This window comes from Phalacrocorax carbo, chromosome 10, assembly GCF_963921805.1.
Source record: "Phalacrocorax carbo chromosome 10, bPhaCar2.1, whole genome shotgun sequence".
NCBI classification, from domain to species: domain Eukaryota; kingdom Metazoa; phylum Chordata; class Aves; order Suliformes; family Phalacrocoracidae; genus Phalacrocorax; species Phalacrocorax carbo.
Window position 1 is genome coordinate 23,373,915 of NC_087522.1, and position 24,895 is coordinate 23,398,809.

The following is a 24,895-nucleotide window of genomic DNA, read 5'->3' on the forward strand; positions in this document are numbered from 1 at the left end:
ATTCATATAAATACACAAGATTTAAGTATCTTTCATTTCTACTTTACAGGTAGTCTCCTGTTTTTATTCCCAGGCACTATGAAGATTACAAGAATAAATTCAATGTTTTGTTTGTTCACACACATTTTGGCACTGGCTGAACAGGGGCCACAGCCTTCCTACACCTCCAAATAAGACAGAAAGACACAATATGGTTGGACTTGATGTACTTGGATATCTTTTCCAACCTTAATGATTCTATGATTCTACGAATAAATATGACGTGGTTTTGTCTTGAAATGCCTAGATGAGTAGCAGCTCAGAATATACTAGAATTTTGTTTGATGGACAGAGCTGCCGCCTTCTAGACACTCTAGCAGTAGTTGTCAGAAAAGCAGTACAAGGATAGTTATCTGCAAAGCTGTCCAAAGGAGTCAGAAGTTTTGGTACTGGTCAAAGACAGCTGTGTATACTTGTGAGACACGGAGCAGAAAAGCCGTCTCAGGAAGTGATCCATAACAGAACAAAGTAACCCCCCACCACCACTAATGCATACCCAATGCACAGGAACCCAAGCCTGTGGCTTGCAGCACGGAGATCACTCTGCACTTCCTTTAGACACGAAAGAAAATAAAAGCCATTCTTATCAGCATGATGAGTGTATCACTGAGTCAGAGCTTAGCAGGTCTCTGGCGTCAAGAGTCTAAATTTTATGTGAACTAATGACTCACCCGGATTCACAGAGGATTACTCCACTCAATCCTGTTCTTAAAAGCCTTTTCTTTCATTATTCCAGCTAGTCCATATGCAAAAATAGTCTCACCTGAAAGTGTGGATACTTTTCGAATCAAAACAGCCTGTTTGCGTGTCAGTAAGTTCTTCTGTCCAATAAGTTTATCCGCCTGATCAGTCAATCCTTGGATTTCTTCATAGGCCTAGAAAAGTGTCAGGGAACTGATTTATAAACCAACGATAGACGACTTAATAAAATAATTTTCCTCCCCAGAAACCTTTACAGAATTTATTTAGACATTTTCAGCATCTGGAGAAACTAGGACTCGGCATGTGAAGTACCACGTAAGGCCAGCTTTCCTTGAGTGCAAGCTGAAAAAAGTGATTAACATCTTGTTGTCCTTCCTCCGAAGTTCAGCTATTTTACAGAAAAACCCCAACTTTTAATCCCTCAATTTCAAGGTACAGCTGATAAGCATAATTGGGTATCTACAGCTTATGTTTTGTTTTCTGTCATTTACATCTTTACAATTAAAGTTTTTAATGTCAATATAATACTTAATGAAATGCTATCCGCTCCTGCATTAAAAAGGGAGTCTTCAATATAAACCACTAAGGAATTAAGACATAACCTTCCATGGCTAAATTCACAAAGAATACAATGAGGAGAGGGCTAATATGAAAATACCCATCTGTGCCATCAAGATTAAGCTTCCAAGCTTCCAGGAGCAGAGATTCTTTCAGATACTGTTTTATTCTAGAGTCCTGTAAAGGTGGCAGTAGTTCTCTATTCACAGTATCACTGGGACTCACACTAGCTTAATTACTCTGTCCAGACAAAATGATTCCCCTCCTCACTTAAGCTTCAAAACACTTACTTGCTTGAGAATGTAGCATTTGGAGACCTTGGGAAGGCTGTGTAATCCCAGAGTTCTCTTCAACTTTTCAAAGAGATCTCTCATTTCGTTACGTCGCCGGCGTTCGTTTGCTGTGTGTGTCTGGCGGTAATGAGCAAAGGCTTCTGCCTCAGTCTTCAGCTTTCTGTTCCAGAATCGAGGTTTCTGCTGGAGAAGTAACCATATTGACCAGTTTAAATAAAAAAAAAGGTAATGGCAAACAATGTTCAAAGGCATGCCTGATTTACAAGGTTTCTACAGACACCTGAAGATTTCATGCCATGCTGTTCTGCCATTATGTCTTCATGAAAGTTCAGTGTCAGAAGCACACACACTAAGCATGAAATGCTGACCAACAAGAAGTAACCAACATAATCACATCAACCCTAAAGGAAAAGACCATGAGCAGTCCCTTCTATTCATAAGCTTTTATTTTTTGCAATACAAGGCTACTTAGGTAAGCCACAGCATTACAGCAAAATCACGCATGTTTCAGTCAAATTTTCTGTTGTTGTTTGCTTGTCAAAAAAATCTATTGATGAATGAGACAACAGCATCAAATATAGGATGCTTGAATTTTGCCCTGGAGTTAAACTAGTTTGACTTCTGTTATGTTTCATGGGTATATATGGGTCGGGGCCAAGTGACATCGCAGGTAAGAATGTGAAAGGCAGCACTGAAACTTCTCACCTCAGACATCTACCAAGAAACAGCAAGTGTCAAAGACAGGCTCTGATTTTGAATTTGATCAAGTTTTCAAAAAGGTTGACAGGCAATAAGCATAATTACTAATCTCTACAGATTTGAAGGTTTGTTATTTCATTGGTACTCCTACAGGTTTTGTACAATTATGCTATTTCATGATGAAGCAATATTTAAAAAGCACTGTTAATGCAGTTTTTACATCATATGAGGTCTGCTCCAAACCCCACTGAATCAGTGGAAAGACTCCTCAGGTCCAGTGATATTATTTCTGTGCCTGCTGGCCTTAGGAGGAATCTGAAGACTGTCTCCTTACACCTGGCTCCTGACATCCATTTTGCCCCCATAGGCAGACTGAGCACAGTAAGGCTGCCGCCGCATCTGCTCTTGCGTTGGGCAATGGGTTCCTTTCAAGGAAGGGCCTCATTCCGTAACTTCAAAGGCAGAGAGAAGAATATGTGGAGAAGGCGAGGCGGGCAGAGCATCCTGGAACCCATCTCCATCTCAGGCAAAAGCAAACATACCAGTCTGCACTGATCTATAAGACATACACCAGGCTCACACCCAACTTCAAAGCCCCGCCCCACCCCAGCAGGTAGCTCTAGACCTGACGCCAAGTACATTGCAGACAGTTATGATGGACAGTTAGTGAAACTGGCTTCAAAGCCACCCTAAAATACAGCGGAAGCTTCAGAAGGACTGCAGTGAGTTTTGGTTTGAAAGGATTCTGCATTATCTTTAACTTGCCTAAATACATATTATTAAACTAACGTTTTCAGAAATCCTTTGCCCAGTGCTGTGCCTATGTAATGCTACATAGCGTCTTCTTCGACATGTGAAAACATTTCTCAGTTGTTCATTACATGTGCTGTAAAAGTTATCTATGCCAAGAACACAAAACCTAAGCAAACATACTAATTAGAAAAGGCAGATTTCCTCCCATACATAAAACTGAATCGGAAACCCACTGATGCCAGTAGCAGTCCTTTTTCTTTAATGAGATTTGGACTGAGCCCCTTTCCCCCATATACGCATTTTGTTTCTTGCATTTCATCATAAATATATGGAAGGTAGATAAATTGCATTAAGAGCTGCACTTGAGATGAAAGTTTATCTTTAAAATGGAGGTGTGATACCAAAAGGAAAGAGGAGAGCAAACATATACCTTCGTAGGTTTTTCTGATAATTTTTCATCCGAAGAATTACGAGCATGGTATCTGGAAGAAAGGTAGAAAGTTTTTCCCAACACTACTCATCTCATGCACTCTATCCTCATCAACTACATTCCAACAGCCTAGAATTACTCATTTTCATCCCTTGAAATTATCTCTTCCTTGTAAAACTACATGAAAGCAGGATACTGTTCAGCTTTCTCAAGAAAGTGAACTCTATCTCCAATGCCATCATCCTGGTAAAAAAAAAAAATCAGCGGTTCTGAAAACTGTAAAATTGTCCTGTAGTGCAAAAGACAGACTATTTCACTATATGCCAAAGAGAATAAACTCAGCCTGTGACTGTTAGCTACAGAAAACTTTTGGTTTGGGTTTTTTTTAATTACGTTTTGGTTCTTCTTTTAAAAAAAAACCACAGATTCAATACAGATGGCAGAGCAATCCCTCCCCCAAGAACAACCAGTCAAAACCCTCACATTTATGACTATCCTAATATATAACAACAGCTTCCTTATATCTCAGAAGCTTCAAGAAAACAAAGAACAATACACATTTGAAAGAATTATTTTTTTTACAAAACAGGACATCTGTTTTTCTCACTGAAAGATTTTCACAATTTATAGCTAAGTCGCCATCTAAGGATAAAAGTTGAACTGTATCTTGGGTGGGGCGAAGGAGCTATCTGGGAGATATATAATATCACCAAACAGATTTTTCAACATTTCTACAAAAAAATTCTGCAAACAAAAAGAACTAAGGATGCGATGTTCCCCGTTCTCATTTGGTGCAACCGAGAAATAGCCATGACCATCTTTACATACCTCCAGTAAGCCGCGTCTTTACTTTGCCTTTTGTCATTATAAATGCGAGGGCAGCAACAATAACAAAAACACAAACAAAAACAGAACAAAACAAGCCAAGCTATCCAACCATGGCAGACTATATGTAAATAAGAAAATACTTTCTTCACTGGGGCAATGGTCCCAAAGACAAAGCTTTCATTTACAGAATCAGGGGTTAAGCCAATGACTGCTCCTGCCTAAAAATAACAAGTCCACCAGCAAGAACAAACAAAGCTTACAAAATCACATTTAAAACCAAGATGTCCCTGCTCACGTTCCGTTTGCAGGAAAGGAGGAGATTCACTCGTAATAATTTTACATTACAAGATACACATACCCACAAACAAATTTAATTAGAGGGGGAATAAAAAAAGAAGGCTAAGACACCTTGAATCTACCCTTAGTTCTGACAGCCCCATCCTCACGGACACTGGGAAGCACCAGCGCTCAGGAAGACCTGACACAAGCCTTGTTTTATCTTACCATCACAATAAACCTGTTATTTAATGGGTTCATTCAATGCCAGCTCATCAATAAAATACAAAACTGTAGTGCTCTCCAAGGATGCTTACTTCTGTTTGGAAGGTCGGATATTAGCAGCTGTGGCCTTCAGACGGGCAATGTTAATCTTCTCTGAAAGCTCCTCCACGGTCTCAATGTCCACCTGCTCGTCATCCTCACTGTATTCACACGCATCCTGGAACAGTTTTTGTTTTGTTTTTTAAAATGAGTATCTACTTCGCAATAGAGCTCAGGCCAAAACAGTTTCACTTCAGTCTCAAGAGAGATTACATTAGAACATTAAGAACCATTAAAGAATCAACATCTCTGGCTACGCTGGCCAATGAACAGTGCTAAGGCAGGTGGTTATTTTAACTGTCACCTCAAGGAATTCCTCTCACTAGTAACTCTGCAAAATTAGTTTTGGTAAGGGCAAAACCCACCTCTGTCATTTACGTTTTTACTGTGGGTGAGACAAAAAGCTTTCTCAGGGCAGAGCTTTCCTGCCTCCATTTTCAAATAAGATTAAACTGCCTTTATGATCTACTGCTGTAGGCTCTCGCTAACATTTTCTTTGGACACAAGTTGCGATAGCTATCACCTTGGTAATGGTGTCTTATACCAAGACAGCAACAGTTAGAACATCATACAACCAGGCTTCTTCGGGACATACAGTAAACTGCTTACATGAAGAGTATGATTTTGGCTCTTTCCAAAACGCTGCCCAGTAATTATTTTAAATATTTATCATATTCTGAAGAGTACTTTTTCTCCGTGCTTGCCTGACCAAAAAAACTTGCTACCATCTGTGAAGACAGAGATAGAGAACAACTGAAGTGCTGTAGCAAACTACAAGAGTTAAATATCAATCTTGTGGCCATTTGTTGTACCAGTGATTCCCCTCCCCCCGCAAACAAAACAAGCCTTATTCAAGCAACTTCTTGTATTACAGTTTTTATTGACTTTTTTAATATTATAATCTTTGGTCTGCTTACAGAACGCAGAACTCTTTCTCCTCCTTAAGCAAGAAAATGTAATTATACTTCCATTCTGTACTCTATTTCACCCAATTCCCTGAACTAACCCAATCTTGTCCTCCTCCTATTCTTCTCTTCTGTCTTTCCTTCCTTCTCTTTGTCCTTCTTTTCTTTCTTTTTGAGGAGCTGCAATCTCCTTCTTCTCTGAACTGAATACTTACCTGAAATTGATGCAAACAGTTAATCACAAAAAACACACTAAGAGCAGAACAGGGAAGAAAAAAGAGCAATGTGCAATGTCTCTAATAAATGCTTTTCATAGTACTAATTATTTAAAGTTACCTACAGCTCGTGCAGCTGTTTTAAGAAACTGGTTAGAAAGGAGAAAGTGTTGCACTTACTCAGCTGACCACAGATCAGGCTATAATACAGCACTATAACAAAAAACAAACAAGAGCAGCCTACATTACCACACAAGCAGAACTGAAATGTGGTTAAGGATACACATTTCCAATCAGTCATGAAATTTACAGCTATGTTAGTTTAAAGGGACTCAATTTATAACCAGGCAGTAAATCTTAGCTGATAATTTCCTTTTTGACAGAGAAGCAGGATCTCTAATAACCTCATGTTTGATACAATGTTTGGCTTCTTCATATTGACTAAACACAACCTTTTCTAAAACAAAAAAATGAAGGAACACACAACCCCAAAACTCACAACTCGCAGCAGGGCTATCTAAAATTCAAACAACATAAAAATTACCATCTTAGTTACTGACACCACAGAGTGACCACCATTGTCAATCATGCTGCCACTTAAAATTATCAGTATTTTTTAAACTTTCTGTAATACTTCATCTCCCATGGCTGTGAGATCGAGGCTACGGAAAACTGAAAACAGAATCAGTGTGAAAAATTAAGGAAGCTTGCCCTCCTATACTGAAGGCTGCACTGCGATATAACCTTCAGAAAGTATAGCAATGTGTACTTTGTAGCAATATAGCCTTTAGTAAAATATCTAGCGACTCTATGTGCATATATACTTATATGAAAGAGGGCATATATATGTATATATAAAAGTGTGTATGTATATAGTACATATATTTTGTTGTCTACATACACCCACATATGCAATACTGCCAGCAGAATCTTCCAATCTTTTAAGACAAACCATGCAGCACCCTCACCCTGTAAAACCACTCTCAAATATTCCTGAGTCTTCCATCACTTTCTACTCACATCATAAGGGGGCCTACAAAGTGTTGGTAGCATAGATTCTGTGTAGAAAGAGGTATAAACGTCTGAACTACTCACTGACAGAGAAGCTGACACCTCTTTCTGTGCTCTGAGGTATCGAGATGTTACTGCTGAAACAAAGAGAAGTGATGCTCAGGTTACCAGCTACAGCTGCCAGATCTGAACAGAAAAGCATCCTTACTTCTACAAGTTGCTCTGCACGCTCCCACATTATGTACTGTGGACACTCCCATGCTACTTTATCTCTATGCTTGTAAAAGGTCATGTCTTTTGAAAAAGAGAACAGCAAGGAGAGCGACCTTAGATGAGAAATTACTAGCCTTAGAGAACAATCTCACTCTTCCTTTCAAAGATATTTTTAACACATGCTGACTTAAAGACACCATTCTTCTCTGCCCAGGAGAGCAGCTTGGATCTCTGTTGAGTTCTGTATTTGGAAAGGAGATAAGTTATTCTACTACTACTAACTTCTGGGGCGTCTTGCAGCTTTCCTTCAGAGCAGCTAGTATTATGCCATGACAGTCCCTGGTATGAATATAGAGAGCAGCATGGAGGTAAAAAAAAATTCTCATCTGACTTTGGAAGTATGGTACGGGCAGAAGCGTAAGTACTCTTTCTTTTCTCTCTGCGCATGAAAGCCCATAAAATCCTTGTTTGTTGCATCTTGTAAATATTCTCCTACAAAGCAAGACACATTAGCACTAGGACTGCGTACAGCACCAAGAAAATGAACTGTCTTTACCAAGGAAGCAGCGTGTCACTTTGAACTTGACAGGCTGGTCAGGAGCTGCATGTCACCACCACTCCTCAAGGCAGCAGGAGAGCTGTCAGGAAACACCATGTCCCTGGGACCTTGCTGAGGTCCAATCACATACTGCCTGCAGCCTGGATCCAGAACACACACGCAGGGGCTACTGGAAGTGTGACCGAGCTCAGACTGGTTCGAGTTTCAGCAGCTTTCAAACACTGCCTGTGAACAGTACGCAACTTTGTTTCACATCTGTTGAGTGGCTCTATATACTTATGGAAGCTTTTAAGTTCTACTATATAAAATCTCACTTGGAGAGTATGACTTAAGCAAACAGCCAGCAATTTTTCATCAGCCGCTCCTCACACCTGCTTTACTTGTTACAGATCTTGTCAAGATCCAGTTTTAATGAGCAGGAGCGACTTTTTGGACGCATGTTTTTTATCAAGTCATTTTGTTCTTAAGACAACAGATGCATCCAAGTCGCCTTTAAGTCAGTTCTCTAGCTTCCCCATTGAAGAGACCGACCCATTTGCACACAGACACAGAAAGGCAAGAAAATAAAACACACAACTGAAGATTTCCAAATTCTCTCAGAGTCCTTAATTGCTATGCCAGGATTCACAGAGTGAACTTAGAGGATGTACTAGAGGACCCAGAGTGCTGAAATTCCAAGAACTCCTCAGCTGAGGAAAAGAGCATAAGCTTGAACCTTAAGTCTCTTAAACTCGTAAGAGGAGAAGGAAGGGAAAGCAAAAGAAAAAAATTTGGAAGATATCAAAATTACACCGTCTCCGCAGACGCAGACCTTCTGTTAAGCTACAACAGGTGATGTAAACATGTAGCATTGCTGCTTCCACAGCCTTTTTTTAATCCTCCCCAGGGCCTGATAAGAGAAGGAAAAGCACCATAAAGCCAGAGGAAGGAACACTGAACAGAAATTATTCAAGCAAAGATACTATTTAAATTACAGAACTACTGAATAAATACGTGCCATTATGTTGAAAATACTACAGGTGTGAGAGGTACAGGGTTATGTGATTTTAACAGGTCACATTTTATGACAACATAATTGTATTTCATTATACACTGCTCTCCTGGGTCATCCATAAACCTCCTTGATGCTGGAAGCCTCCTGATATTTTCTCTAGCTTGTCCACTTTATACAGTCTCATTGCTGTGATTCCACATGCAAGAGATGTGTATTCTTTTTCTTCAATGAGCAGGACTACCTTGTCTAAACTACTTTTGGACATCATTACACTGCAGTGAAAGGGGACATGCAGGGTAGTCCAGAATAAGCTACGAAACAGAAGGGGGGGGGGAGGAACCAACAAGAAATTAGCTTACTGTGGAAACACTATTGTGGTAAAGCTTTTGAGTGCTGACAAGTTACACTGGGCTTACCAAAGGGTTGGTAGTAATTATCCATGAGCTGTTCTCATGGTGGAACTTTCTACATACTACCACTCTAGAAAAATGGTATTCAAAACCCGAGACATGGCATCTTTTTCATGAAAGACAGGGGGGAAAATGGAAGTAAAAACTCTCCACTTCCCACCAAGAACTTCACATCTTGAAGTTTACAAATCCTGTATGTGGGCATATATAAAACAAAGCACATTATTTTTTTCATTCTTACATCTAACAAATGCTTCAGGGTGGTAAATCTTTCCTTGCTACCTCTGAATTCCTAATAACAGGAAAAATTATCACAATTGTAAAGACCATCAGAAGTAAGCCCACTGAAGTTCTACCATACGAACAGCTATTCCTATGTAAGAACTGCCAACCCGTCATAGGCTGAACCCAATTCATAGCCTAGCATGACTTCTTGGGGTGCAACACTTACAATGCCTGTGGGAGCCCTACCTTGCTAACACTAGTCTTTCCACAGGTCCTGTAGTTACAAAGCTTCTACATGCCTTCAAGCTTTTAAGAATGAAGTACCTTAAGGAATAGACACACAAGAGGAGCAATCCCACAGTACAGCAGAAGTGTCAATGTTGCTGCAGAAATGTCAGCACTTTTCTCTCTCTGCATTTCAACACCTGTTTCTAAGCAATCTCCTCTTACTTTTATCTGTCTGTTCCTGGCAATCGGCACCCCTATGGCTGGTTCCTGAAGAGGAAATTGCCTGATGGGCAGAGGGTCCTCAGTGACAGTACTGAGAACGAAGGAGGGTGGATGACAATGGATGGCATTAGACACCACGCAAGCAAATGCCTCATTTCCGGATCTGCCTCCTATGCTACGATGTCTGCAGGTTTCATACATGGTCTGTACCAAAAGCTCAGAACGTGCAAGGGATTGTTAGAACTTAAGTAGTCCACAAAATATGCCACTTGCACTTTTTATTAAACTGATAATGTTATAATAATTCATAATAGTTCCTTATCATTTTAATATTCAGCTCAGAAGAAGAACGTTTGAAAAATTAGTTTTGACAACATTTAAACTAAAATAACTTGCCAGACACAGAAGCTATGTTTAGGCTAGTAAGTTAAATGGGATCATGGGACTCTAGCCGTAGCATTAAAATACTAGAACAACACTGGCATGGTTTTGGCTTAAGCCAACAAGCACTCGTGAACAATTCACAGGCACAGTCCGTGACCTAGCCCAGGCCAAGCAGTCATTCTCAACTATTTTGTGCACAATCATCATGCCTTGGAGATCAAGAGTTTAACGTCATGTCCCAGACCACGGCACTTGGATCTGTTCAGACACCAGGCCCTGATACTGATTAGTTTGCTTATATAGATATTCACAAAAGGTTTTATTCATTTCACCAAATCCAAGACGATCAACCCTCCTAAGCTTCTCTGGATGCAGTTCAGGGTAGGAAATGCGAAAAGGCAAGGATACCATCTCAGGAAGCTTTTTTTTTTTTGAGTAGAGGAGTGTACAAGAGTCTCTTAAGGACACAAAGCTAGCACAAGGTAAGAAGGTCATCTGAAGAGAATCACTATGCAAAATTAAGAACAATGAAGTCATTACTCCAGTGAGAACAAGTGTGGGGAAATGTACTAAAAAAGAAACAGTAATAGCTACTATAGGCAAGCAGCAATCATCCTGACTCTCACTGGATTTTTCTGCAGTTTTTAATGGCTCTTTCCTGAGTAACAGTCTATATTCCAAACTAGTAGTAAGAGAGCTGTCATCAGTATTTCCACTAAACAAAAGTATTAGTGGACGTGTGCGCACACTTTGCTTCTGTTTCTACTAGCTTAATGAAACAGATAAACAGCCCCTCGCAGTCTGTTTATATGGCCTGACTTCATCCAGTCTGACAAACAATACCAGTGCAGCCTGTCTTGTAAGCACTACACTGATAAGAGTATATCCCAGTGAGAAACAACAGAGACACATTTAGATTTGAAACTGAGTTTTCCATTAGGCATTGACGTGCTAACTTAACTTGCAGGCAGCACAGTCCAACAAACCAAGAATTCAGCCAGATTAGGTTTTTGCACAGTCCTGAGATATCATTCCTCAGCTTTACTGCTCTAGAAGCAAAGGTAGCTGACTCATGTTTGTGTGAGCTTATGGTAAAGACATCCCCTTATATGGCTTACCAAATCACATTCGTCAGAACCTGCATAGCAAGTTTCTTCCAAAACAAACATTTCTTATAATCTCTGATAATTATTTCTTTATTTCATCATCTTTTTGCAGGACAAAAGAAAATGCATCTTCAAAACATGAACCCTGATAACAGGCTACTCTGTGACCTACACATTATATTGGCTTACCAACAGATTCCTAAGACTACCTTGTCTGGAAAGATTATTGGGCATCAGGCATGAATTAACCGTGGTTCTCAAAACTTGATAATTACTCTGCTGAAGTTACTGAGGGATAGAGGTGTTATTAAACTGTCACCGTTTGACTCGAGACAAGACAGCAACAGCTCAGTTTTCAGCTTGAAAGAACTTCCAAAAATTACATCTGCTTTCAGTTTCCTCACCTTCATGCAGCTGAGATGCTATCATCTTGCCCAAGAATAGTGAGCTAGAATATGAATTGATTAGTCAATTTTTCTGAAAGTTAAATAGATTCTCTAGAAGCCAGAGTTTCTGACTTAACTGAGTTACTCTGGATGTGGTTAGAAGAAAAAGTAATCTAATTTGGTTTTCAGCTGCGAGGGGACTACTTTAACACAGAAGGCCTAGAAAAACTATACACTTCCAAATTCCTGAAGACACTATCTCCCCTGTTGCCGATTCGTTTGTTCAATTCCTCTCCAGTTTTTTTTCTCTTTCCACTTTTATCTCATCCCAAGAAATGTCTACCTTACTCCTTATGTCTATTTGACTGACTCAAACACCCACAACTTCATAAATTTTAAGTAAGAATGCACATACTGGTATCTAAAAAGTACATCAAGGAGTTGGACGTGGGATATTTTTTTTTTTTTTTTTTTTTTGCGTGAAATTTGATGGAAATTCTGTGACTGTTAAAACCTAGCTGTAGACTGTTAAAACCTTAGCTGTACCAAGCAATAGTTTACCCTTCTTCTGTGCTTTCTGGAGCAAATTTGTTTTCTACCAAATAGGGAATGACAGCTTTCACACACTACTTAAAAGAATGACTAAATTTCAAAAGGAATTTAAGAGACTCAAACATTCCTTCCAGAAACAAATGTTAACTAAGGGCTACAAAAATTAAGGAGTAAACAGCTTAAAGTAACAGAAATACTAGGTTGGCTACTACATTTTAGGATCATAAGTCATGTTACAGGAAGCGAGTTGCCTGAGTAAATACTGGAGGAAGACAACATGCAATGGTTCTATTATAGCTTGCTCAATATAACTCCTTTTATCTGGAAAACAGCGAATTTCCAAAAGGCCACTACGATGCTACCTATAAAAAAAGCACACAACTAAGAAATAAACTCGGAATTCCAATCCAGACTTTCTAAGGAAACTGAAGTCCGGAACACAAACATCATACTGTATCTTTCAAATCCATGGGTTGTGACACGTTAGCTGGTCAATTAAAAAAAAAGTTATATCCCTTCATAAACAGTTAAATGCTTACCACTTTTTCAACATCTACTTCCTCTTCACTTGGGAAGTCAGAAGCACCATCCAGCATCTCATCAGCAGAATCATCAGTTTTTTCATCCTCTTCATCCTCATCCTCATCTTCCTCTTCTTCCTCTTCCATATCATCAGCAGTTATATCAATAGTGGGCATATAACCCTTTTTGTGATGCCTGGCTTCCTGTGCCCTCTGTTCTGGTGTCAAAAAGTCACTTTTCTCAGATGTATCAGCTTTGTTACCCGCCTCACTTTTATTTTCTAAAGCGGGTACAATGCTAGATATTTTGCTCCAAGAACTGTTGACGTGTGTTACAATATCATGACCTGTTTTCATTTCTTCCTGAGAATCAAAAGCCTCTTGTTCTTTGTTGTTACTGCCTTCCTGCCTAGCTACATTTGTTTTGCCTTCTTTGGTATTGACTGTATGCTCTTCTCCTGAAGCATTATCCTGCTCTTTTGCAGAACTGATTTCAGACTTACTTCCTTTTTTTTCTCTTATGCTTTCTGCTTCTATAGAGCCCATATAGTCCTTCCTTCCCACATCTGGCTGCATGGCATCAACCTGGCATCGTTTGTTCTGAGACAGTTCAGTCCCTCTCCATTCCTTCTTGTTCTCCAGCTGTGTATCTTGCTTTTGTTGACTCTGTGACTGCCCAGAACTTGCCTTGTTGTTGTCCTCCATGTGTGTCTCTGCATCTCCTTCTTGCTCTTTTATTAGATGCTCTTCCTGTCCAGCACGTATTTGTTCCTTCCCATGATTCTTCAACCGTGCAGTCTCCTGATTCTTGAGACTCTGTGAATGTGCATTATCCACAGGAACAACTAGAGGCTGATCTGGTGACCCACAGACAGTTTCAGAGTTAGCTGAAACAGCCTCCACTACAGCTTCAGAACTGACAGAATCCTCTTTCTCCTCAGAGGCCCCTTTTTCTTCGTCATCAGTTGGCTTCTCACTGATGTACGAATGGTCAGATGATATGACATCTGCAGAAACATCATGCTGAGAAGAGCAGCTATCATCACAAGAGTTCTCTATCATCTTTGAGTCCTTCTCCACCATTTCTGATGTCATAGAATTTATATCAGGTGCGATTGTGCCAGGTGCTGACCCTTCAACATTATTTGACTGGTTAACCGACAACTCATTTTCTTGTTTCCTATCTGACACTGTGACCTCAGACTCTATAACTTCAATGTCATTTGAACAGGAAGCCTTCCCATTTTCATTCTGCTGAGCAGCACCTGAGTCCTCTTTCTTGCATATTTTCCTATAATCTTTCTTCATCTGAAGAGATGCAAAATGGTGAAGAATGGAGTTAGGCACAGTCTTCTGTCCTGGGAGCTGAAGTAAAGCAAAACTACCGGATTGCAAAGGTATGAGGTTAGCAGTGGTAGCTGGCAGACCACCTGAGCTGCAGGTTACTTTACACTCAGAGGCTGGCTGAGTTGCCACACTGCTAGCAGCAGGAGGAGAGATCCTCAGGGTCAGAGTGCCTGCCTGTGACACAAAACTTGTTACTGAAGGAAGAAGAGAAGATGCTTGAGTGGCTAGGTTAGACGTAGGGGATAACTTGGGTACTGCAGTCTGTACAGCTGAATTTGCAGCAGAAGCGGAAGACACAGAGTAAGTGGAAGACGCAGGAGGCTCAGGAGGCTTAGAAGGTGCAGGCAACCGGATTCCTACAACAGATCCTGTGAGGAAAACAAAACATCAACTAATACTTTCTCAAAGCAATTTTTTTTCTTTTAGTTTTAATATTTGACGCTGTACTAGGAGTAGCCAGCATTCTCAAGGATCACAATGTGATCCACTATTTGACGGCAAGATATCAGCGAAAGAGCTGGTACTGCATAAAGACATATTAACTGTTGAGTTTTTATATGAAACACCCCAACAAAATATAGGAGGTAGCTACTCTAACAGATTTAATGGTAAGTTCTCGCATTAAGCTTTTTAATCAAAAGCAAAAAATAAAAGGCACTGCATTTAGTTGAAAGTTCTCTGTATCTTACTTTCCCTGGAAAACAGGAAAATGGGGATTTTCTTAAAAAAAAAAAAAAATTTAAACCCCTTTTTTCCCCCCTCCCTCAGAAAAAGACTTCCATAGAGAAAAACCATTACAAGCATGACAAAATTACACGATTATACCACAACCTTTTTCACCTTAATGAACTCCTCAGCGGCGTTTCAAACTCCGTAAGGAAAGGAGGTAAAAATACCACCACTGGCACCTAGTTTCTCTTACACAGCAAAAGCCCCAAACCAGAAAGGAATGAACTTTCTGACTGATTCTTTACTACACCTCATGCTCGTATCAAACTAAGGCACAGGATTATCTTCTCCCCAGTTTTGTCACCTGCTCTGCTTGTTCTCACCTCTCTCTTTTTAACACCACTCTGTCTCCCTCTCCTCAAGATGCTTCTTTATAAAGGGAGAACAGAAGAAAATCCTACTGGAAAGTAAACATGCATTTAAAGGGTATTTTATTTATAAACATGTTTTATTTACAAATATGTACAGCAGTATGCTCAGCAAGTGTCCTACCTACTTTTTGTTAGATACCCCTGCAATTTCTAACTCTTCCAACCCTGTCTTCAACTCTGTACTAGAGAAACAGCTCAAAAAATCACTTTTTTTTTGTTCATACATACTGAGGAAAAAACCCAGCAATTTTGTACTGTAGTGTAACATTTGATTTGAATATCTGCTGTAAAAGCATTAATAAATCTGCAAACCAAACAAAAACAGAGCAGCACATCCAATGAGGCACAAGTAACAGCTCATTCTTTTTAAAAGAACCTCCAACAAGAATTACTTTTGAATCACCAGATCAACAGAGTTGCTTTTAAGTTCTGACAGTACAATGGACACAGCTCATTGCCACATGCACAACAGAGGCCTTTTTACTTGCTGCACAGAACTCCCAAATTTTGGTGACTTAGCTATTAACTGCACTTTCTGTATTTTAGATGGATGGTATTTAAGTTGTGTTACAAATAATTACACTATGTTCTTCAACTACATATGCAGAACCAAATTAGACTCTGTTCTATTACTTCCAGCAGGGGAATGAGCCTCACAGAGACATTTATTACACTGTTCATTTCTGGGTAACACACTGGTCAGCTGAGACAGGCAGACTGGACCTTGTACCTGGATTGCGGAACATCACTGGCTGCACACTCGGCTGGGTACCTGCAGCTCGAAACTGATGCAGAGGGACAAGCTGAATTATCTGTCCATTAGGATGCCGGAACAGGTTCACACCACCAGGGCTCCTGAGAGGCTGAAGGATCATCCTCTGCCTCTGAGCAAGCTGCATGTTGTTTAGCGGTCGCAAAGCAGGAGACGTCTGATGCACTGGAATCAGCAACAACCGAGGTCCTATGCGTTTCTCTGTTCCAGGAGGCATCTTCTGGGGAGGCTTATTTATAGCTTGTGGAGTCACATCTTCTGAAACATTTTTGAAGTTATATAAAGATCAACTTAAGAGAACAGCCTACAAACCAGGCATTATCCTTAATGAAAACAAGCACAAATGTTTTGGAAACAACTGGATAGCTTTAGATTGGTTTGAAAGCATTTTTTTCTCTTTTTATTCACAGAATTCAAAGAACCAACCAGGCCAGGACAGTCTTTTTCATGCAGTTCTATTGACATTTCTCTACCATGACTCAGAAGACCTCCGTGTTAATGACAGAGTAATTCCACACCTACTTCTTGAACTCTATGCCAGCTGTGAAATTCTAGCAGTCATAGCAGTAACTGTGCTATATGTTTCTACAGGCCAAGAAGTGATGTGAGACTTCCAGCTCATTTCATAGCAGTCACTGACCAGAAAGCTACATTCTTTTTCCTCCTCTACCAGCTCAGGCTGGAATAAAACAAGCAACTTAAGAGATTACATTTCTTGTCCTATTTTGGAAAGAAGGGTGGAGGCAAGTGAATCTATATTTAAATGGGGTTCTACAGTCGCAGACTGTACTCCAGCTATGAAGGAGGCAGAATAAAAAACCAAAGCATTTGCAGTAACAGCCCAAAGCACCTATGCCTTACCTCTCTTTGGATTCAGTGCAGGACTTGTATTAACTCCTGATAGTATAATGGGAAGGGAGCCAGCAGAGGAAGTTGGCCTGGTCACCACAGATGTAGCTGTTGCAGTTGTTAGTACAACTGTAGAAGTGGATGTTGTGACAACGGGACAAGTAACAGTTGGTGTTGTTACTACAGTTTTAGGGAATGACATGGTTGCTACTGGCGCAACAATCCCCGCTGCTTTCGTTATGTTCACAGTGGAAGCAGGAGTGGTGGACGAGGGAGTAGTAGTACAGGTGTTGGTTCCAGATGTTGCAGGAGGAGCTGTGACTTTAACTGCAGGAGGAGAGCAGGCAGGTTCATTAGCTCTTGTCTGGCTAGGAGTGGTCACAGTAGATGCTGCCACATTGGTACTTTCCACAGTAACTGGAGAAGTGGTGGTGGCTGTAGTGACCCCAGGACAGACTGTGCATTGAGCTGGAGATTGCCTCAAGGGAACCACAGGAGCGACAACCATTATCGGTGTAGGCTTGACACTGAACTTCTGTGGCCCTGAGGGAGGCTGGCGTGTGCTCGCTCCAGGAATCTTCTGCTGTAGAGCTCCGGCTTTGTTCATCACAAACTGTGTGAACACACCACCAGGGGAGTGTCGGGCAGCTGCAAATAAAAACTTGCAGGTCAAAATTTTAATAGATTTCCTCTTTGCCTTTCATGAGGCTCTACAAGTGTAATTTCAGCATGAATCTGAGCCTCCATTTTCTTTGTAGCTTGTAATTAAATTGAAACCTTTATGGTGGTCCTGAGCATGCCTTACATATTAGAAATAAGTCTGCTTTATTCCACTTCTATAGCTTTTTGTTGCATTTCTTCCTGGCCACACAAAAGAATCAGGTCTTGAGGGGTTGCTCTTTATCATGAAACTATGAACAGCCAATTCTAATTACAGTACAGGAAAGCAAACACCTAAGTGAAATAATGGTCTCAAACTATTTTCTAAACCTCAAATTCTTCCTGTAACAGCTTGTGTGATCCATCTCTTTTCACCACTTCTTGGTTTTCATCCCCCTTCTACTGTGTCCGCATCTGACAAAGCCATGGGGGAAAGGCGTGGGAGGGAGGTAAGAGTTTGCCATGTCCCCTTATTGCAGTGACATTCATGCAACTGAGGACTGGATGGGACAAAAATTTAACCAATGGGAAGTAATCACCATTGGGAAGATCCTTGCCCTCAGCCCTTTCTCGCCAAGGGATCAGAATACTGCATCTACATCACTCCAGATGCCTACAGAAGAGTACAACAGCATTGAGATTATGCAGCAAGCCCACCTCAGTTATTGTAGTTATTTATGCATACAGCGTTTTTAACCCAGAATATACCAGAACACTTAAATCATATATGCAACAATCACTTCACCCATCAATGGAATGCAGCCAGCTCTTTAATATTGCATTAACACACAAAACAAGAAGTTTTATTACAGGACAAGAAAAACAACACACCCATTTACATGGCAATGAAAATTTAGGCAGAAAAACAAAACAATCAATCAGAAATTAAAGTTTTGCCAGGACACAGGTAACATCCTTTTCTCTTGCAAAGCTTCTTCACATCTTTAATTAACGTGTGGGGAGTATGTGGATGGGCACTAGATATTTTCTTTTTTAACTCATGCAAAATGTAATAGCTAAAGGAAACTTCCTCTCTTGCCATGCTGGGGTAACCATTTCAGTACCAACTCAGACACAAGTACCACATGCTTCTTCTGATACTTTTTTTTAAATATTTTTTTGGTTTTTTTTTTACTCAAAGCACTGAGTAAGTCCAACCCTGTTTAGCTTGTGAAATCCGATGAGATTACAGGCCAGTGTGGTTATTGGCTGCACACCTGTTGTTTCGCTAATCCAGATTTGGACCATCTTGTCTTTCACTGCTGCTTCACGCATCTCTGGTGGTCACAGGAATTCCAACTATAAGTGCAACATCATCAGAAAAACTAACAGCGAAGAACCACAGATTAGAGTGATCCTTTACTCATTTTAAGTTAAATCGATGTTTGATGAAAAGCAATTAAAAATCATAGTAAGGACACTCTCAAAACAAAAATCCAAGCTTAACATTCAGCGTGTCTCCATCCACTCTTCCTTGTCTCTTGAAAATATGCTCTAGTAGCATTAATAAAATAACTAATCGTCAACATCTGTAATCGTATTCTGAAGTCAAAATAAAACTTTTTGCTTTAAAGAGGTTATTTATTGCAGAGGCAGTTTAGGTAGGCAATGCAGCCAAAGGCAGCATGCACTGTTCCACAGAAATCAACAGCAATGCTGTACACTCACTTTTTACTTCAGCTTCACGCAATTTAAAACACAGTAATAAGTTCCAACCTACCTATCTGTCTCTGTGCTGGGACATGGGTTTTCAGAGTCGTCACAGAGGGGGTTGAAGTAGTGCTGGTGGAAGATGTAGTTTTGGGAGTTGATGTTGTGGGCACCTGGACTGATGGTGTCCCAGAAGCAGGTGCTTTAGCACTGGATGCTACCTTGGAGATCACAGTACTGAGGGTTGAGAAATCAAGTACTGTGGGTTGCAGCCTGCCTGTGATATAAGCTGCTAGCCGACTGGTGGGATGTAATGCCCCCATCTGTCCCAAAAGCAGTTTGGCCTGAGGATACCTTTTATCATTAACCTGAAAAAAGTGGAAAAGGGAAACTTTGTGAAAAGAGTGCTAATTCACCACCTCTGGAGAGGTGTTTAATTCCATGGGACTTCCAAGTGTCCTTTTCAAAAAAAACCATTGCAATTCAGAATGGGAATTCCTAATTTCCTTACTGCCCAGGAGAACTTCAAACTCTTACATCTTTCTAAAACAGATTTTTAGATGCTACTCAGACTCACATAAAACTACAGAGTCCAAAGGAGCATGTGAAATCACTGAAATTAGGTAGTGGGAAGCTAGCATTTGTTCTTCCTGTTCCTTATTTGTTCCTTATATGTCCTCAATAAAAATGGGCTCCCAAATTAAAGGATAATTTTATCCAAATTCTCAAACCTAATTATCACCTAGCATCACCAAAGAAAGATTACTTCTGTCATATACATTGGGACAAAACTCTAAAGAGCTTGTAAAGGCTTTATCAGCATTTTTCTTATCCGTACTGTCATTTGACACTGAAATTAAGGTAGGATGAGCTGACTAACTTCGAATTCAGAAGTGTAGTGGTAACTGACTGCACGGGAGAGAAGAAAAGGAACATCTCTCAATGTCAGGCTTTATGCCTACAGGTCAATGGGAAGTTTTGGTAGTGTTGCATTTTACTTTCACGTTGTTTGATAATACCTTCTAAAACCCAAATATATTTAAATATGCTACTACTAAGTAAGGTCTTGACTGTTTCTATTGAGGAATTTTTATTAAATGCAAGAAATCTCCCCCTACATTTTTTTTCTCTCCACTAGCTTCTCTTTGTAAGGGTCCCGTATCTGCAACGGTTTATGAAAAAAATTTTTACTCTTATCTTCTAATTCATATGCCTTCCCTGAAAGTGGTGTTGTTATAACCACAAACACCTTTGATTAAGACCACCTTCATCCTAGCCCTAAAATTCCTATCACCAATTCATAATACCAAATCGGCAGCACGAATCTGCAGAGAAAGGACTCACTTTTAGCTATGGATTATGGAGTCTCGATGAACAACACCTATTCTGCAAAGAGGACACAGGCTATTAGTGAAGATTAACAGTAAGCTGTAGCAAAAAGCAATTTATGTTTACAGTTCCATTTTAAAGTTTTGTTCCAGTGTACACTTCCTCAGATAATATTCTTTTTGTGGCCTCTAACAGCCATTCATTTAGAAGTATTATCTGTCAAATGCACCTGCAGGGAGTTTTCAAAAGCACCAAAAAGATCTTGAGAGAGATTCTGTACTTGGGCCACCAAGACCCAAATGGCTAAAAGGGCAAACTAAACCGTCATATTTCAGACTTCTAAACACATTTCCTGTTATTGAGTCAATCTTGAAAGGGACAAGCTTATGGAGAGGCAGGAATGCCACCAGATACTAAGAATCCTGGTCTGGACAGGCAAAAGACTAGGCAGACTAGTTAAAGAGTGTTCTCCCCTTCAAGGAGTTCTGCAATACTGGATGAAACTGAATCTAATCTCCACAGTAAAGGCAGAGGGACCCACCTGAATCAAGCCTGAGGGGCTCATATTAGCTTTGCGTTTGTAGACGACCAGCTTTCCTGCAGGAGAAACCCCTGCATAAAAAGGCAAGCCTTTGCCCCCATGCAACTTCTGCAGTTTGTCCAATGTGTCTGCCCGCAAGAACTTTAGATTTTCTGGGTTTTTGCGTGACAGCACTCTGCTATCAGGAGTATCCAAGACAGGTATCTCAGGCTTCTCATCCTTGTCCTGGTAGGACGGCACTGAAATTTTCACTCTGGAGGAGTAGATGGGAGGGTCCTTCTCATCCTCGGCTTTGCGTTCTGAAGCCAATTCAATAACGAAGCTACCCACTTTGAGGCACTGTGGCGCGTTACTGTTGATATGTTGTGGTAAGATGGTCAAGATCTTACTGTGATCTTCCTCCCAGTTGCAGTCAGAGATAATCTCGATAAGCTTGGTTGGTCCACCTGGAGTGGTGTGATGAACATAGGAGGTGGAGGAAGAGTCCCCCTCACTACGGGAAGACCACCAGCTTTTCTCTGAGAAAGAATTGAAATAGGTTTCTGCAATACTATGGCATTTTAATCACCTGGATATTCAAACAGTTTTATTCTGCCCGCACCTCCACCCTTTCTCAACTGCAGGGCAACAACAAGTAAAAGAACGGTTCAAAGCATCACTTCCCCTTGCAGAGCTTCACAAGCAAGCAAAAACTCACTGCAAAACTAATGGAACTATTTCTCACAGTTCATTCCCTGCAGCCGTACCATCTCAGGTTGTATCCCATTGCATCACAAGCTAAACAAAGCTGGGTTGTTTCAGTACATGGATGAAAGACCTCCAACAAACACCAACATGCAGTAGAAAGCATCGCTGGTTATTCAAGAGATGGCACTTTTCTCTTGGAGCCAGAAAAGGACCACTGTCCTATAATGGCATGAGGGGCAAACATGCCGCTAGTAGAACTATCTTGCAGAAGATGTGCAACAGAAGCATGACCTTTTGTTGTCATTAGAGATCCAACGTCACTTTTGCAAACCTGTAAGGATGTTGAGCCCTGTGTCCTGGCTGTTTTAATTTCACCTACCAATTCTCCAGCATTTTCAACTAGTTGTATTATTTTTCCATTCCCATCCTTAAATGTAGAGTGTGCTGCTGTATACATTAAACTGTGAAAAAATTCAGCTCAAAAAGGCAGCTATATTTCATTAGTGGGTGACACAATGCCTCTAGTACATGTCTCATTTTAAAGGTCATAACATGACTTGGGCCACTTCAGACTGAAGGAGAACACAGATGTCTAGCCTACTTCTTTATGAACTAGAAACTCAAACCCAGTATTATATATATGTAACATAGCAAAACTTCAATTCAACCTTTCCACTTGAACTAAAAGAATTCAACATCAATCAACTCCAAATAAAGTATAGGCGCTTCCTTGTCCCATAGGGTTCTAAGTGGAGAACACGAGGATCCCATCCTCACAGTACCACTTGGATATTAATTCTTCAGTAACTACAATGTAATAGTAAGGAAAAAAAGGGGGGAAAAAAACAACCCAGACAAACCATGTACAGCAATCTCCACTCATTTCCAAGAATCTAATTATCACTCCTGAAGACAAGTTTGCTGTGCAGTATTATCTTTTATTGCTAAACAAGCTACCAGTCATTTTAACCTTAGAGCAAGTAGTGGATATAAAGCCTGCTGTATCTCCCATGTGACACAAACACAACTGCTTAAGAAAACAGGAAACTGTAAGCATATCAAGATTTTTTTATTGACAACTGTAATAACTCCCCCAGCACACGGACTTTTGTTTCATCAATAGCTGCATAATAAAAAAAAAGTAAAGCCAACATTAAACCCCCGCAAACATGTGGAACTACCAAGAGGTCAAATTATATTTAAGACTCAGCTCTTACCTCCTGATTTATCAGCGTCTTTGTCTACCTCACAGGTTGCTTTCTCAGGAGACTGAAGCTCTGGTTCATGCTCCTGTGGGAGGAAAGAAATGCAAGAAAAATATTCATCCTCTGTATCTCTTCCAAACTAAAAATCACATCACAAAATAAACTACTTCATCATACTGTCACACCAAATCATAAAACATACGCTAACTTTGACAGTGTTACAATTTTTATCTTAGAACAGCTCTTTTAACAATGAACATTTAAGCCTCACACGGTAACGCACTCGTCAGCCAGGAATTTCCACAGACAAGATAATTTCTATCATAGTAATGAGGTAAATCTACCAGCACTGCTAGGTGATTTAGGCTCCACGCTCCACATCCCTATCACCATGAAATATAAGTCAAGCCCTCATGTCATGGAGGAGTTTCTGGGGAAAAAATTACTTCTGCATTTTCAATATACCTGCCTGTTCTATGACACAAACTAGTTACTGTGACTTCTTACCTTTATGCTAGAACTCTGCGAATCGCTTTTGTCTTTTTGTTGCTTTTTCTCCTCTCTCCTGCGTTCATATGCTCGTACCCTTGCACAAGTCATCATACTTTCAAAGTACAAGTAGACAGGATCTTTGTCCTCCTCTCGAATCTAGCGAAAAAAGAAAAACCAAAAAAGAAAAGAAAATCTCTCCGTTCTAGATACACATTAGATTCGTGGAACAGTTATGCTTTCTAACAACACTTCAACATTAATGCTTCAATAGTAAATGTCAAAAGAAAGGTCTATCATTTAAAGCTGAATCTGCCCTCTTAGTGTATCACATAGCCCAGCCTAGATCTTGCTTCCAGATGACACATTCAGGGCCGGGTGGTAGAGGGGTAGCACAGAACACCACCCCACCCCCCCAAAAAAACCCCAAACCCATTCAGATACTCTTTTAAGTGGGGAAATGAGTCCTAAGTATCATGCTTTTTTAACATTATCTGGTATACATTAAATAGTAGCCCTGGTATGTTTGTTCTTCAGACGTAACTAGACACAACTCTAGTGCTGTTCCTCCTCTACTGCTGTTGTTGCTGTTGTTAGACACTAAGGTGAGGGGAGAGGCAAGTGCAGATTATTCCAACATTGGCAGTGAAACCTCAAACAAGAGCCAAAAAAAAGACTCCAGAACTATACTGAACCCCGTGTGTCTGTATCCCTTTTTTTTTTTTTTTGCAAGTAATTCATTAATCAGAGGCTACGTTATGCAGCTAACAATTTATACAAACATTACAGGACCAACAATCATTTTGCCAGAAATAGTATACATTATTGCACTTTTTAAATCAGGCTATTAATGAATCATAATCACCTTTCACCATCTGTGTATCACTACAGTGAATTCTCAACAGAGATAGTTAAAGATTTATACACAGAAAGTTCATCCCAACTTATCAACATACCTATGAGCTGTCAGTCTTAGGCTTTCATCTCAAATTTCATCTAAAATGGCCTAGCACAGAAGCATTTGGCCTGCTTAGCTTAATTTTCAATACAAAGATAAATGAACGCATCTCCTTTCCTTTCTTACCACTGGATTGGGTTTAGGAGTGTACACTCTGCCTTGTTTCATTCCACTGGAAGATCTGTGCTTACTAGAAGGCAAGACTTCAGGGTTGGGCAGTACTGCAGATTTAACTGGTTCAATAACAGATGGTGTCGGGATGTAAATTGGCTCTGGATCTATTTCACCTTCTACTTTCACCCACAATGGACAATTCTTAATAGGCTGTTCCGGCTCCGAGTCACAGATAGCTGAAAAAAAACAGGAAAAAACCCAACTTACTTATGAATGAAACACCATCTAACACAGCCGTAACAGAAATTTTTGAGCCCAAGGTCTAGTCATACAGCAATCACTAGTTCATACTGCCAGAATA

The 24,895-nt window shown here is 40.2% G+C and overlaps 1 protein-coding gene across 20 annotated transcripts in view; it reads right to left on the reverse strand.

Moving 5' to 3' along the window:
* Positions 1-24,895, reverse strand: part of MGA (MAX dimerization protein MGA) — a 64,225-nt gene that overhangs the window by 8,512 nt on the left and 30,818 nt on the right. For 3 of the 20 annotated variants that reach the window (XM_064462484.1, XM_064462489.1, XM_064462483.1), the window contains exons 10-22: positions 24,547-24,770; positions 23,481-23,621; positions 22,986-23,058; positions 21,082-21,599; positions 19,282-19,579; positions 16,914-17,549; positions 16,011-16,310; positions 12,852-14,548; positions 5,909-6,022; positions 4,896-5,020; positions 3,475-3,526; positions 1,590-1,775; positions 803-914 (exon numbers count right to left, since the gene is read on the reverse strand). In XM_064462484.1, the coding sequence (XP_064318554.1) occupies positions 803-914; positions 1,590-1,775; positions 3,475-3,526; positions 4,896-5,020; positions 5,909-6,022; positions 12,852-14,548; positions 16,011-16,310; positions 16,914-17,549; positions 19,282-19,579; positions 21,082-21,599; positions 22,986-23,058; positions 23,481-23,621; positions 24,547-24,770 (4,476 nt within the window). Of the gene's footprint in view, positions 1-802; positions 915-1,589; positions 1,776-1,815; positions 2,744-3,474; positions 3,527-4,895; positions 5,021-5,511; positions 5,631-5,908; positions 6,023-6,087; positions 8,695-12,851; positions 14,549-16,010; positions 16,311-16,913; positions 17,550-18,313; positions 20,598-21,081; positions 21,600-22,485; positions 22,892-22,985; positions 23,059-23,480; positions 23,622-24,546; positions 24,771-24,895 lie in introns of those variants that run through there. The other 17 variants (XM_064462503.1, XM_064462485.1, XM_064462502.1 and 14 more) reach the window with 15 other exon arrangements.